We start from the raw sequence: 16,161 nt of genomic DNA on the forward strand, positions 1-16,161 counted from the left end.
TTTATCTGCTTACCACAGTTCCCTGTCCTACTTTAAAGGCAGACATGGCTAATGGGACTTGGATTCTAAAAGTCCATCAGCTCTGCCCAGAGAGAATGAGATCTCCTTCTAGCAATATTGTATAGACAACTGAATCCTTCCTTAACTGACGTGTAGGGCTTAGCAACAGACAGATTCCATTTGGGGTGCCCTCAGTATTGGCAGGAGTGGGAACTGAACTCAAAGGGAATAAAGTATACAGAGTTTGATTTATTCATGAAAAGAACAGAAAAAAAAAGATAACTTAAGGACCAAGGAATCAAATTATGATGCAAATTACAGACCAGATCACATCAATTTACTAAACCTCAAGGCAAACCGAACCCAGATATTAACTGAACCATGAATTGGATCAAATGTACACACACATATATATGGATGGATGTGTAACTGACTCATTGCTCTTATTCATTCACTAGTATTCTCTTCTGAAAGATTTGTTTTATTTTATAGCTTTAAATAAATATTTGCTTTCTCCCAATTCCATTGCTCTGTTCTTCTTAAAAAATATTTGAAAATCTAGCAAACTTGTTCAAACCAGAATCAAACCTATATATTTTCTAATGAACTAGAACATCAAAACATTCCTTTAGCTGAACCTGAACTGAGCCAATGTTTCGTTTGGTTTGAGTCCCTGCTGCAGTGGAACATTTTTGGCTGTTGTTTGCCTTCAAAGGAAGGTAGTTAAAATTCCCTGGAAATGGCCTATCTTCCTCAACCTTGGGTTACTCAGGTTGAATGAAAAAAATGTGAATCCATCCCACAAGTCCCAGATCCAAGACAGACAAACCCAGGATGGAAACAGGGCAGCACTGCCATGTCCTAGAAAAGAACAGAGAATTTCAGCCCCACTCCACACCATTATTCTTCAGTTAAATGTGTATTAACCTGCCTACATCCCTTGCTGAGAGCTCAGGAATACCTTACACTTCCTGATGCAAAATTATGCATTGTCTATAGCTCATCCTTCTAGCTATTCAATTCTGATTCCATGGAAGCTATTGCACAACTCTATAAATTGGAAATAACTGATAATACTGGAAAATGATTTTTGCCTATTAGACATGCGAATTCTGTCTTAACCAAATGGGAAACCAAGTCTTAGACAAGGTAAGAAATTTGTCCCAAGTGAAAAAGCTGGGAAATGATGTCACTGGGCCTTCCTACACAGAGGCCCCTCTCTCCTCTTCCATATCCTCTCCCCCTCCACTTTGCAGCTTGGAATGGTCCTGAGTGACGTGGAGGTGGGAAGGGGAAAATGGGTATGTCAAATCCAAACCTTACCTAAAGTACTGTTTTGCCTGAGATCAGCTTTGCCCCTGTGGAATGTTCACTAAATGGATGGCCTGGACATGGCTCTAAACTGCCATGGAATGGACAAGGTCATGTTATAAAGATCCTTTTATGCATTGGGCCTGAAATCATGCGGAAGATGTAGACACATCATCTGTGATGAGCTCAAACATTCTGGAAATTGCCATTAAGACTGGCTAGACTAGAGTTTGGCTTCATTTCTGTTCATGAACTATCTGAAATAAAGATTTAAATTCTCTCTCATGATAATACCACTTTGGATTTTTTGCTGATAGGGAGCAAGAGCTGTTTGTGGTTCTGGTATCTACCAAGTCAAGTCTCCTTTCCCTGCCTCAAATTGGGTTACTCTTTTTATCTTGTGTGTGTGAATCTCTACTCATTCCTTCTTTTTAGCAAGGGAGTTCTGAAGAAGCAAAAGCAGATCTTGCCTGCCTTTGTCTGGGTTGGAATCTATTATAACTCCTTTTAATTTGACAATTATTCATTGAGTCCTAATGTATTCTTTCTTGGTCTCTAGTATCTTAGAGTCAGTGAGGTGCATAGTTTCTAGAAGGGAAATTCTGCAGGCAGTGCTGATGATCAATAACTTGACATATGTTTAAGCTGTGTTTAATTACAGGTGGTTGTATTCACATGTGCTGGATAACCCACCTGGATACAGTCTACAGAGAATCTATTGACTTCAAGCTGCTGCCGCCTCAGCATTTTTAACTAACAGGTTATGTGGTGGTTTAAAAATAGGTCCACAAATTGTTGGCAGTCTAAAAACAAGTCCACCTTCCCTCAAGAGGTGAAGACTGATTCTTCTTTCCTTGACTATGGGCCAGACTTAATGACTGCTTTTAATGAATAGACTAAAACAAAAGTGATAGTATGTGGCCTTGGAAACTAGATCATGAAAGGCACTACATATCCCTTGTTCACTCTCCTGAATCACTCTCTGGGAGAAGATCCTGCTCACGGCTATCTTGGAAGCAGATCCCACAGTCCCCATTGAACCTTCAGGTGACTGTGGCCCCCACTGACACTTTGACCTCAACTATATGACAGATCCTGAGCCAGAGGGAACCACAGAGTTAAGCAATCCAAAATTCCTAACCCGCAGAAATGATAAAATAATAAATGTTTATTGTCTTAAGCCATTAAATTTGGGGGTAATTTGTTTCATAGCAAGAGATAAATAATACAGATTAGAAATCCCAGAAGTGGTCAGTGATATTTCTGAAAAAAATGATTGGTTAAGCAGTTATTGCCAGAGTTTATGAATCTTGACCAAGTATTTAAAGTCTATTCTTTTTTTGCAAAGCCCTGCCTAGAATTTGTACAAATAATTTCATTTTTAACCCAAGTGTTAAAACCTAGGTCTTCATAGTGTAACCCATATAAATTTGCTTAGATAGATTCATGTGTTGTTTTGTACACTTCACCAAAATATCACCAAACACATGCACTTTTGTTCCTTTAGCAAATATTCCCTAAAAGGTAACTAAGTCTCTAGCACCATGCTGGGTGAACTAGGTACTCTTACACGTCTCTTCATTCACAAACATTATTTGAGCATCGGCTAGGACCCAGGCACTGTGCTTAGCACTGAGGAAACAAAATGAACATGACATCTTGCCATTGAGGGGCCCAGTATTTAGTTGGGGGAAGGGGGTAGTAGACAGGTAAATACAGACTTTACAACACAGTGTGGTGAATATTACCCCAGATACATGAAGAACATGCTCTGATAGTGCACAGAATGGGAACTATTTCTATTTGACATGTTGAATGATGAACACACATTTTCAAGCAGAGAGGAGTGGTCGGCTCAAGGGATGGCATTCCAGGAGCAGGGAAATGGGATGAGCAAAGACACGGAAGTATGAAAATCTCAAGCTGCCTCTTCACAGTTTAGTTCCTTCTGCCCGAGGGAAAAAAAATATGGCTGGTGCTGTGCATGTTCCTGGCAGCATGAGGCCAGCAGGACAGGCTGTTTTTCTAGGCCATGAGCATTTCAAAGTGAACAGGCTGATCAAGCTGCCTCAAACCGAAGAAGAGAGAAAGGGCATTTGTGCTCTCTGCCCCAAAGCTCCCAGACTCCCAGGCTAGAAGAATTTTCATGGTCAGTCGAGCCTTGGGGTGAGGGATGTGAGTCTTCTGGACTGTACAATTGCCTTCCCATGAAGAATTCACACTGTCTGTCCCTGACTTTACTAAGTTTCTAAACTTGAACTTCTGTGGCCTTTTACCTTTTAGATCAGTGTCACTCAAACCGTGGGTGCAAACTTTTGCACCCGAACTTAAAAGAACACACTGCTGCTTTTCTTAAAAAAAAAAAAAAAATCGTGCAAAAAAAAAAAAGTCAGCTGAAGTAAATGTTTGCTTAGTGGCATAATTTGCATTTGGCACAAGCTTCTAATCTTGTCATAGACTGATAAATAGTTCATGCATTGGCAGTGATCCATAGACCACATTTTTTTTGATCACTCACTATCCACTAATTAAAATCCTGTGTGACAAATCTCTGTGTTTCCTTTCAGAACCTCGCCTATGTAATTTTTTTTTCTCATTGTGAGAATGATGCAAATGATTTCTTTTCTCTTTTTGTTTTGACTTCTACAAAGTTCAAAGTCAAATTTGAAGCTCAAGCACGTCAACTCTGTTGACACTTCAGGGTGGCAATTTTTTTTTTTTACATTTTTGTTTTCGATTTTGATTTTCTATTTCAAGTTTATGCTTGACTTGATTATTTCCTTGACTCTGCTTTTGCGGGATGATGTTGAAGATGATGACTATGAAAACAAACATGACAATAAACATTACAGCAAGCATGACAAAAAGGCCAGATTTCTGGTCTGAACCCATCTGAGTGGAATCGGGGGTCATAGCTGTGTCTCCATGACTCCAAACAAGTTTGGCTGGATAGTCTCTGAACTGAGAGAGCTGATATCATGGAGATACAGTGGTGTTCATGAGGAACTCATTCCCCTGCATGCAGAGGGTGTGGGCCTCCTTAAATGAAGTCAGCGTGCACAGTTAGGAGAAGAGCACTCACCGTCTTGGTCGTTACCTGAGTCAGCTGGAGACTTGCTCCGGCGCATAGGGCCGGGGCTCTTAGCTGAACTCTTCTGAGGCGTTGGAGATGCCTTTGGGCCCGCTGTGGCCGATGGGTTTCCCTTCATGACTCGGCATTCTGGTACAAAAGAACAGACGGTGCAGTAAAGCCAGGGGAGAAACGAGCCTTTGGCATATTACCAACTTCTGGAAACTAGAATAACCAGCATGGGCCAAAGTACCCAATGGTTCAGGACTACGAGGTGGTCCTTATTGTTGGTAGGAACGATGGCCCTGAGCAGGGAGGCATGGGAGAAACTTTCAGAATTCATCTGGGCCAAGCCAGGTGTTTAAATCCCTGGATTATGGAAACAAGTGAAGAAGTTGAAAAGCAGGTTGGGTGGGTTATTAAATAGTCAACTCAATCATTTGTGGGCACCCCGGCCACGTCTCAGAATAGCACCTGTTGACATAATGAATTAATTTCCTTGAAGAAGAGATTGACAGCTCTGAGGCTGCAACCACACAGATGAAACATTCATGAGTAATTTAAAGGAAGAGGGAGTTGCCATTTACTGTTCATTACATGCCATGTATTGTAATAGGCATATTAGGGATGTCATGTCACTTTATAAATAGGCACTAACACCACCACCACCACGCATTTGCAGACCTCTTTTTGATTTTCAATGTGCATGATCATAAATCCCTGTGCTGGTTTAATAAATCAAAGATCCAGCAGTGACTCTGTTGCTCAGAGCTTATAGAAAGCTCTTGGGTGTGTAGGGGTATCTGCCAAATGTTTCTGCTACTTGCCTCAACTTCAGTCTGCCATGCTTGGGGCACCTTTCCTACAGGTCACTCAGAGTCCCTACTGTGGCAGTTTGGGGACACTGATCATGCTAATGCATTAGGAGAATTATCATACTTGCTTTGCTGATGAGACTATAAAGAGTGTAAGCCTCTTGCTTAGGGCTGTGAAGCAAGGAAACAGCAGAACTAGGACTAGCAACCAAGTCTCCCAAGTCCCAATCTAGTGTTCTTTCCAGTGTAGTTTTTCCAGCCACGGAAAAACTCAACATGGAACCACATGGCTAGGTAGAGGGCAGTCTTTTCTTTGGACATTTCCTTGTCACCTCCTACTTAAAGATATATTGAAATATCAATTACCCACAAAGATTAGGGGATCTTTTCTGGCAAACTGAGTTTTTGGGGGGAAACTAAGTTAAGTAGAAAGCTCATTTCTGTTTGTTTTACTTCTTGTTTTGGTTGATGAACTTCAGGGATCACTTTCCAGAGCTGGAGATATAAAAGGTATAGGAAATGGGAGATAGCCTGGGATTTGTTTAGCTGTTTTATGGCTATTTGTCTCTTCTCAAAGTGAACACAGCAGAAATGCCACCTCTGTCAGAGTCCTTGTCACTCGAGCTGCTGGTAAAGTCTATATTAATACAATTCAGTTTGTTTTTCTCATGTTACCCCTCATAATTGGGAAAGATGTTTTGAATGTATCTTCCCATCAGGATCATATCCTAACCTTGTTGCTGTATGAGCTAATTCACCATTAACTTCCACATGGAACTTGGACTCAAGCAAAGGGAGGTGGGCAGATGTTTACCTCCTTCCTGAGATTAACAACCTCTGGAATCTTGAGTCACAAAGCAGGGGGAATGGGGCAGCAAGCCAGAAAGCAGGAAGAGGGGAAAGATTTGACACTAACAACACAGTGGAAAATCTTTCTAAAATGGAACCATCAATATGAGCCAAGTCACTGGAGGATGTTGACTAGAAAAAAATTATACATATAATATCCAAGTTCTGACTCCAAATGTTCCTTCCCATAGTTTGATTGCACCTGTCAGCCCATGTGACACAATATGTGGTTCGAGAAATATGGTTACTATTGGGGCTGAGAGTGAGTTTTATTGACTTTGGAGGCTGGGAATCTGGGACATTCAGTCAACCTTTCACTTAGTGACTCATGTAGCCCAACATACAGGAGAATGAATAACAATATTTGCCCTTGAGGGTCTGTGCATGGATGTTCTCTGGGCCATATGAACCCATGGAAATACTAAGGGATAGAAGGAGGGTGAACAATGGAGCAACGAAGTCCAGTGGTTGTGCTTACCATTTTCATCCAGAGAAAAGTCATCCTGAGCATAGCGAAACTTTTCAGGACCACAGGCAATAAACACATCGTCATCACCAAAGAAATCATGGAGACAGGTTACCTGTGGAGAGAGCAGAGACATTGGATTTACATGTGATAATCTTGTGACAATAAACTTAATATCATTTTGGCGGGGAGGGGGGAGAAGCTTCACATCTGGGCCATCATCTTAAGCCCCAGGGATCTTCATTTTTCAAACTACCAGGCTCATGGTCTCCATCATAACCCCCAGTGAATAAAGATACAGAGGAATGCTATTGTCTTTCCATGTTTCATATGTGATAATCTTGTTTCCACTGCATTAAGAATAACTTCAAGACTAGGGTGCCTCGGTGGCTCAGTCAGCTAAGTATCTGATTCTTGGTGGCTCAGTCAGCTAAGTATCTGATTCTTGGTTTCGGCTCAGGTCAGGATCTCAGGTTCATGAGATTGAACCCCAAGTTGGGTTCCATGTTGGGCACTGAGCCTGCTTAAGATTCTCTCTCCCTCTCCCTCTGTCCTTCCCCACTCATGTGTCTCCACTGAAGAAGAAGAACAACAACAACAAAAATTTCAAGACCATGTCCAAAGGGAATGTCTCTGCTTTTGAATAAAGGTTCACAAGTATCTGGTCCTGCAAATGTTACTTTTCTCAGAGCTTCAAAGACAGAGCTCCTAGCCCAACTCTGGGGCCAAAGGTGTAAGCCAAATCAGATGAGAAAGTTCTTCTGAGCCACATAGACAGACCCTGTGGCTGACCAAGATGTGGAAGTTCCTCTCTTCATCTCCATGAGTTTTGAAAGAAGGGTACCAATTCCTTACTGGTTTGGACCCAGGAAATTGGAATTTTGCTAAAAATGGACCAAGAACATGGATGTGGCCCAGAATACCATTCCTCCCTCAAGAACAAGGGGGAAAGCTGTCCTGACCACTTAAAAATTAATCAAGAGCAATGAGTCCCCATAGGATTGAGGCTCTGCTGGTAAAACCATGTTCCCTGGATCCTTCCTGCCCTCTAGTGCCCTATGCATTGCTGCTTCGCCACAACAGAGTGATAGTCTCCCTAACCCGTTTTCTGTACAAAGAAATGAGGGTCCCTGGGAAAGTATGTTGCTCCCTGCAGTCTCTCCACTTCTCAGCTTCCTAATTACATCTGATAATTAGTCCAGCACACCAGAGAAATCCCAGGAGACACCATAGAATCAAAACATTCTTATCCCAATCCTTAACTTGAAAGTGTTCAAAGCTCCTAATTGTTCTAAGCTACCCATTCAAGCTGCCAGCAATGGCTTTCCAAAGGCACAGTGCTCACAAATTAATAACAGCTTTCTGGGGGCAGAGAGCAATATTTCACATTTGAAAAAATGTTTATATTAATAACATCATCCCCTACCCAGGGTCTATTCTATCCTTGCCCACCCAGCCAAGATGATTGCAAGATTTACACAAGGCAAAAGATGCTTAGATTATCCCCATTATCTCAGCCTCCCGATCATCCAGGAGATGCCAAGATAAGGGAGGGAGACTTGGAGGATTGCCAGTGTTGCTCCTATTAAGCCTCTTCCCAGCCCTGGGTCCTGACCTCATCAAACAGGCCAACATCCCTCTTCAACCCACTTGTCCCTCACCCATTCATCCTGTGATCACGTAATGACAATTAAGAGCTACCACTAACTGAATGCTTATTTTGTGACAGGCAGTATGCTAAGTACTTCCAAACCTTTCATCTCATTTTACTCTCACCCCAAATTATAGAGGTCGATATTATTGTCATCACTGTCTCACAGATGAGAAAACTGAGGCCCAGAGACAATACATGGATGACTCAGGTGGAAAGTAATGAAGCTGAACAAAAGCAGATCCATCCAACTCCAAAGACTGTGCTTTGGGCCATGCACTAATACAAAGTACTCATGCATAGTTCAGGCACTGGGGAGACACAGATGTGTAAGACTCAGTCCATGACTTCATGGAGCTCACAGTCTGATGGAGTGAGATACTCAACAGAGTGCCATGAATGCTAGGATGTAGCATCTCAATGTAGTGTCATGAATGCTAGGATAGGAGTATCTGTAGATGCCGTGGAAACTTCTTAGTACCATATCCAAATGACACAGTCACTGGCTGGCACTGTTAGTTCAATCAGCATCCTCCATATTGCCCTGGTGGCAAATCCAATGACAGAAGTTACATGGCTTTGCACCCTGCTGCTGACTCCAACTGATATCTTGGACCTTGGCTCAAGAAAACCTGAAGCCCCTAATTCTGATACATTGTGTGTCTCCAAACTGTTTACGCCCTGGTGCCTCCTTGACCCTGAAGATCTCTGCAAAGTCCCCGTGCTCAAGGTTGGCCCTGGACCTGACTTAAGTTTTAGTTTAGAGAAACCTAAACTAAGTTTAGTTTAGTTTAGTTTAGGGAAACCTCATCCTTGAGTGTCCCTCTGGTAGTAGCCTCCAGGAAGTAGCACTTTGTTTCAAGACCTGCCTGTATTCTCATGAGTATTCCCCTCATCCTTCCCAAGTTTCCTGAATCTAACAATCAAGTTTACCCCTTTTTCTATATCTCCCCATGGTTCCTGGTGGAGTGCTTATCACATAGTGAGAATTTAGCAAGGGCTGTTTTTGCCTCAACCAAATGTAAAGAAAATAAGAGGGAGACTTTGTAAGGATATACAAAGGCAAAAAAGTTGGAACAAAAAAGAAATTTTTTGTTGGCAGACAACAGGAGCTAACATTGAAAGGTTTTGAAAGGTAACACTAATACACAAATTTAGGAATAAGAAAGGAATAATGATTATACATTCAGAAGTTCTTCTTTGCAGAAATATGCTAATTAGTTTGAAAATTTAGATGAAATGAATGATTTTAAAGGAAAATGTAAATAATTAGAGTGACTCAAAAAGAACTAGAAAAATTTCAACCAACTACTAGCCATGAAAAGAATTGAGCAAATGCTTCAAAAGTCAACCCTGCCCCCAAAAGTCACCAGAACATTCATTTTGGAGATGTTTGTGGAAATTGCTTTCCAAGAAGAAAATCCAAAAGCTCAAAAAGCAGTCATTGCAGTGACACGCCATGATATCCTATTGTAAGACAACAAAGCCCTCACAGATTTCTCTGGGGGTTGCTGTTACAATGACCCACCCTCCTTCAACCCCAAGCCTTTTTGCCCCCACCCAGGCTTTGGGAAAAGCCTTTGGATAACCCCTCCTTTGGGGAGATTCTAAGAAAGGCAAAGCCCCCTATGCTTCTGACAAACTCACAATGGTGTGGCTGGCTTCTAAAACATTTATTTTGCAATCCAGCTGTTCAGCATCAGGTTTCTTGTGTGATCCCTCCCTACATTTTACTGGCTCCCAAATGTAGGCAAGTTCACAGTATGCCTGTGAATACCCAGCTTTTCCAAAGGCCTTCAATACTGAGACACAACAGCTCTCCCTGCCTTTGTTACAAAGTTGAGGAAATAGAAGGCTCTCCATCCTAAATATGAGGAACCCAAAACACAAAGAGTCAAAGTGGCCCAAGGATACAGAGATGGCTCATGGCGGAGTCGAGACTAGTGCTCAGGCTGTCTTGAGTCAATTCAGGACAAAGCAATTCAATCGCCTGAGAGAGGGTGCTTTTCCTAAAGCCCTGATGTCAAAGGCTTACACAGAGCCTAAAACAGGAGAGTCCCCCTTTGTCCTAATCAATGCTGGATACTCATTAGAACATTTTACTAGATAGAAAAGAGAAAGCATCTATATGGATCGCATGATTCTACAGACAAGAAGATTCTCTTTTTAAAATTTTATTTATTTGTCAGAGAGAGCGAGAATGGCAGACAGAGAAAGAAGCAGGTTCCGCACTGAGCAGGGAGCCAGATGAAGGACTCAATCCCAGGATCCTAGGATCATGATCTGAGCTGAAGGCAGATGCTCAACTGACTGAGCCACCCAGGGTTCCCAAGATAAGAAGATTCCTACTCACTGTTGTAACTGGCAACCGAGTATGTGCCAGGGAAGGATGACAAGGAGAAGGGGGGGAGGACGAGAAAAAGAAGGAGGATAAGGAGAAGAATGGAGTGTAAGAAATAATTTCCAAATGAAACTCACACTTACACGTGCTTTGTAAAATTCCATGGAGGTAAAGTGACAGAAAGTCTAGCTTCACTTACGTGGCAAATGCAAAATTTTGCAACTGAGTTTTTTGAGATAACATTTCTGTCATGAGGTGGCAAAAGAAGTGGTAAATCTAATAATCATTATGATACCACTTACAGCATCCTCAGATCAAGGGTCTTTGTGACATCAGCTTTTGCATGAGTCACACCTGAGTTTTTAAGTCAGGGACAACAAAAAAGCACGATGCCTGTCTTTGTAATTAATCAACTGCCAGCACAAAATCAATAAAATCAACCCATACTAACATGGAACCATTAACTCAAGTGTTCTTCCTTTAAAGAAAAAAAAGAAAGACTGGCAGGCATATTAGCTGCGAATGACAAATTTTCTCTGTAGCTCAATTTAAGCTTGATTAGACTCTCCACATGTCCAGATGCTGGCAGTTAGTTCTTAAAGACATATTTATTTATTTTGAGGTTGGGGCAGTGGGACAGAGGGAGAGAGGGAGAGAGAGAATCTTAAGCAGACTCTCCAGTGAGCACAGAACCAAACACAGGACTCAATCTCATGATCCAGAGATCACGACCCTGAGATTACCACCTGAGCTGAAACCAAGGGTTGGATGCCTTAACTGACTGAGCCACCCAGGTGCCCCTGGAAGTTAGGTCTTCTAGAGTAGATTCTCCATTTCATGATCTAAGTATTCGGCAAGAAATGCTATCTCAGGAAGTAAGGTCTTATATATGTATGCAACTCACTTTCAACATGCCAAATATTTTCATTGGAAGTTCAAGTCCACTAATATTCATTCATGAAGCTCTTACTATGGCAAAGGAACTCTGTGAGAGATACACACATGGACAATAAAAGTACCCTGCTTTTGGAGTTACCAGCATAATAAGCAAGTCAGAACCACACAAATAATTGGAATGTGAGGTAGGCTGTTGATAGCCCTATGACAGAGACATTAAGAGCAAGGGGAGCACAGAAGACAAAGAAAACAATTCTTTTTTTTTTTTTAAGATTTTTATTTATTTATTTGACAGACAGAGATCACAAGCAGGCAGAGAGGCAGGCAGAGAGAGAAGGAGGGGAAGCAGGCTCCCTGCTGAGCAGAGAGCCGGATGCGGGGCTCGATCCCAGGACCCTGGGATCATGACCTGAGCCGAAGGCAGAGGCTTTAACCCACTGAGCCACCCAGGCGCCCCAAAGAAAACAATTCTAATCATGAGAAGTGGGAAAGAAGGTGACAGAGGAGAAGATTCCAAATAATCTGAGTCTTGAGGGATGTGTAGAATACAGGTGGATGGAGATAGGAGTAAAGGATAGTCTAGGTAAGTTCATCAAGGCAGGAACTGGTCTTTTCTCAATAGCCCTAGAAAAGAAGACCTGCATCTCATCAGCTATGGTCCCAGAGATTCTAACTCTCCAAAGCACAAGTGCCTGGACCCATCTATCAGCCTTGCAAACAAAGCATACAGTTGCCTACTGGTGAGATGCAGAGTGAAGGGAAGAGCAGAGAGTGCCTATGGGAAGAGGTGTGGCCTCAGTGGTGAAGAAGAGGGAATCTTGCGGCGAGGAAGACAAACCACACTGATTCTTCAGTCTTGCCAACAGTGTGCCCAGTGCATGGAGAGAGTGGCTGGCAAGCTTTGCAAAATGAGTTAATGAACGATTCAGTAAATATTACAGATACAGCTTTTTCTAAAAGTTACCACCATTCTTATTCTGGAACATTTCCTGCCTGCAGCCCCGGTGGGGCTCCAGAAGTTGGCATAGGGTTGGCTTGGTGAGCTGAGACAATGTTTCTGAGACCACCGTGGCTTTCTTATCAACGTTGTTTTCCTGTAGTTATCTTGAAGTCTTACTTGTGGTTTCTCATGACAGCATTTTTGCCTTGGTAAACAGTTCCTTGGTTCTGCAGAACCTCTATTGGCACAGATATGTTTATTCAATGTCTTGAACTTCCCTAAAATCTCTGGTGACAAAATAACAATGCCACTTGCATTTGTAAAATATTTTTACCATTTTCAAATTACCTCTATATTTGTAGTATCTTATGTTCTCTTCCACACTTCCAGTTCTCCCCTTGACCCAATCCAACCAGGCTTCCATCTCCCTCACTCTACAAGGCTGCTCTTGTCAAGGTCAACAATGATTTCCATGTTGTCAGATCCCACAGTCACATCTCTGGATTCATCTTACTCAACCTCCTAGCAATACCGGGCATAAGTTGAGCAAGTCCTCGTCCTTAAATACTTGCCTCTCTCCGCTTCTGGGATCCCACAGCCTTCTGGGTTTTCCCCCACCTCAACCTCCTTTGCTAGATTCTCTTTTTCTTCCAGACTGCTCCATTTTTGAAAGCCCCAGTACTCAGTTCTCAGATATCCTTTCTTCTTTTTCTTCCCCTCTCTTCTTCATTTTCATTTATTTACTAGGCTTTACATACTATCTATATACTGATGACTCACACATTAATATCTCTAGGCCCTTCTTATCATTGAACTCAAGACTCATATTCAACTGCCTGCTTGAGAGCTCCACTTAACCAAGATGGAGGAATGGGCATCCCAAATTTAAATCAAGACTAAACTCATTTCTCCTCCTCCTCTAAATGGTACCACAATTCCTCCAGTTGCCCAAACCAAAAACTTAAAAGTCATTTGTTACTAGTGGTTACATTTCCCCCTCCCTGTTGTCACTGGCCTAGTCCAAGATCTAGTACAATAGCCTCATAACTGGTGTCTTGGCAGCACATCCCCACAACCACATACACATACACTCATATGGCTCTCCCTACCATGGCCACGACAGTACTTCAAAATTTTATTTTGTTCTTATTTTTTAAAAGATTATTTATTGGGACGCCTGGGTGGCTCAGTTGGTTAAGCAGCTGCCTTCGGCTTGGGTCATGATCCCAGCGTCCTGGGATTGAGTCCCACATCGGGCTCCTTGCTCACCAGGGAGCCTGCTTCTCCTTCTGCCTCTGCCTGCCATTCTGTCTGCCTGTTTCTCTCTCTCTCTCTTTCTCTCTCTCTCTCTCTCCCTGACAAATAAATAAATTAAAAATCTTTTTTAAAAAAGATTGTTTATTTATTTATTTGACACAGAGAGAGAGAGACAGCAAGAGAGGGAACACAAGCAGGGAGAGTGGGAGAGGGAGAAGCAGGCTTCCCTGCTGAGGAGGGAGCCCGATGGGGGATTTGATCCCAGGATGCTGAGACCATGACCTGAGCCGAAGGCAGACACTTAAAGACTGAGTCACCCAGGCACCCCTGTACTTTATAATTTTAATCACTCATATCATTCCTCTGTTTAAAATCCTTCAGCCCCGGGGCACCTGGGTGGCTCAGTGGGTTAAGCCTCTGCCTTTGGCTCTGGTCATGATCCCAGGGTCCTGGGATTGAGCCCCGCATCAAGCTCCACATTGGGCTCTCTGCTCAGCAGGGAGCCTGCTTTCTCCCTCTCTCTACCTGCCTCTCTGCCTACTTGTGATCTCTGTCTGTCAAATAAATACATAAAATCTTTAAAAAAATAAAATAAAATCCTTCAGCCTGTCCATTTTAGAGAGAATAAACTCTGAGCTTTTGACCTTGGCTCTACTTTTATACATTTATACCTATACTTTTATACCTATCTCTTATACCACACATGCTGGCCAGCTCCAGTCAGACTGCCTGCTTTCTGCCACTCAAACACATCAAGACCTTTCCTCCTTCTGGGCCTCACTCTGGAAGCTCCTTGTACCTACAGAACGGAATATCTTCCAGGATGTTCACAGAGCTAGCTGCCTCTTGACAATCAAATCTAAAGAATCATATATATAAGTCTGTGTAACCCTCAATTTATGTGCTGTTGTTGCTTCAGACTCTTAGTTCTTTTATTTCACTCCACAAATTAGTCATTATTGTGTGACTTTATACAGTTAATACTGTTCAGATTTACCTACATATTTACCAGTTTATTTGCTCACCATTCCTTGTTACATCTTATATCTTCCCCCAGGGTCATGTCCAAATCAAGCACGTGGTAAGCCTTCCTACTCTCTTTCATGCCTCAACCTCACCTTTGTATTTTCCACCTTCTTATCTCTCAGTATTCCATTCTGGAAAAAAAAATCTTCATATCTGCCAGTTCACTCTTTCTCTCTTCAGATGTGTTTAATTTGCTGTTTGGCCCACTCACTGAATTCTATTTCATTTTTCCCCCAAATTTGCCTGGTCATAGCTGATCATCTCTTTTTCTTATCCCATTTTGATTACATGTTTTGTTTCTTGAAACAATCCATCTGAAGTTGTTTTATGTCCTCTATCTGATTAATTCTAGTATCTGAAGTCCTTGGGAATCCAAAACTGTTGTTTGAGCTAATTCTCCCTTGTGGTGGCTTGTTTTCTTATATGTTTGATAGATAAATTTTTTTTTTATGGTGAGCTCCTATTTGGTTGAACTAGGTCTTGAAGAATATTGAGGGGTCTAGATTTGGGTTGGTTTCTTCCAAAAAAGATGTAAATTTGCTTCTGCAAGTGCCAAGAGGCACTAACAATATGGGGCCACCTTTTCTCAGTAGTGCTTTCCCTCGTGACATGAAGACCATATATTTGAACTCCAGACCTGTGTTAGAACAAGCTTTGTGTTGCAAACTCTCAAGGGAAGGCTGTTCCACTCTGCAGCATTCACACCCAAAGACACAGACCCTAAATTAGTCACTCTCATTATCCATTTCAATAAAAGCTCCTCAGGAAGCTGATGAGACTGATCCACAAAATGAAACAATTCCTTCACACTACACTCCCTGGTTCCAGTAGTTTCTTTGTTTGGTCCTTCCCCAACGTTGACTACCTTCTTGGTGACCAGACATCTTAAAAGGACTTTCTGTGGCCCCTGCACAATTTTTACTTTGCAGGGATGGGAGCAGCTTTGAGGTTAGTGGCCCAAGCTCAGACTCACAGAAATCTACATTTGGCCAAGCATCATGGTCTGACACACTTTCGTCTTTTACTTTTAGTTTATCTATTATGTATAGTGATAGCCAAGGGACTGAATATTCTGCCTTCTCTTATTAGCTTGCACTTCCTTAGAGACGCATAGGGCAAGGAATGGGGAAAGGACACATAGCTTCCAAGCCTTCTGAGTGTGTCACTCTCCCTGCCTCTCCATGTGTTCACCAAGGGAGAAGCTCTCCTAAAATTCTCTTTTTTTGTTTTTTTTATGGAGGCTTCTTTACATAGACATGAATGATTACATCATTGGCCATTGGTGATCCATTCAATATCCAGCCCCTCTCCCCTCTCCAGAGATCTGGGGGTGGGACTAAAATTTCTACTACAAATCACCTGGTTGATTCTCTCCTCAACCAGCCCATATCCTTAGGTGGTTTCCCAAAGTCTCCTCATTAACATAAGAAAAGACACCTTTGTCACTCATCCCTTAGGATATTTAGGGTATCTAATATTATATTTAATATCTAAAGTAATTTTTAGGAACTCTTTGAGAGAAACAGGACAAAGACCAA

At 42.1% G+C, this 16,161-nt stretch overlaps 1 protein-coding gene across 2 annotated transcripts in view; it reads right to left on the minus strand.

The window, feature by feature from the left end:
* DCX (doublecortin) overlaps positions 1-16,161 on the minus strand; it is a gene marked incomplete at both ends in the record, with an annotated part of 100,180 nt that overhangs the window by 20,048 nt on the left and 63,971 nt on the right. The window contains 2 exons of one of the 2 annotated variants that reach the window (XM_080795659.1): positions 4,409-4,531; positions 6,524-6,626. In XM_080795659.1, coding sequence (XP_080651785.1) covers positions 4,409-4,531; positions 6,524-6,626 — 226 coding nt within the window. Of the gene's footprint in view, positions 1-4,393; positions 4,532-6,523; positions 6,627-16,161 lie in introns of both variants that reach the window. The other variant, XM_080795658.1, reaches the window with a different exon arrangement.

Source organism: Martes martes, assembly GCF_963455335.1.
Source record: "Martes martes genome assembly, chromosome: X".
In the NCBI taxonomy this organism is placed as follows: Eukaryota; Metazoa; Chordata; class Mammalia; order Carnivora; family Mustelidae; genus Martes; species Martes martes.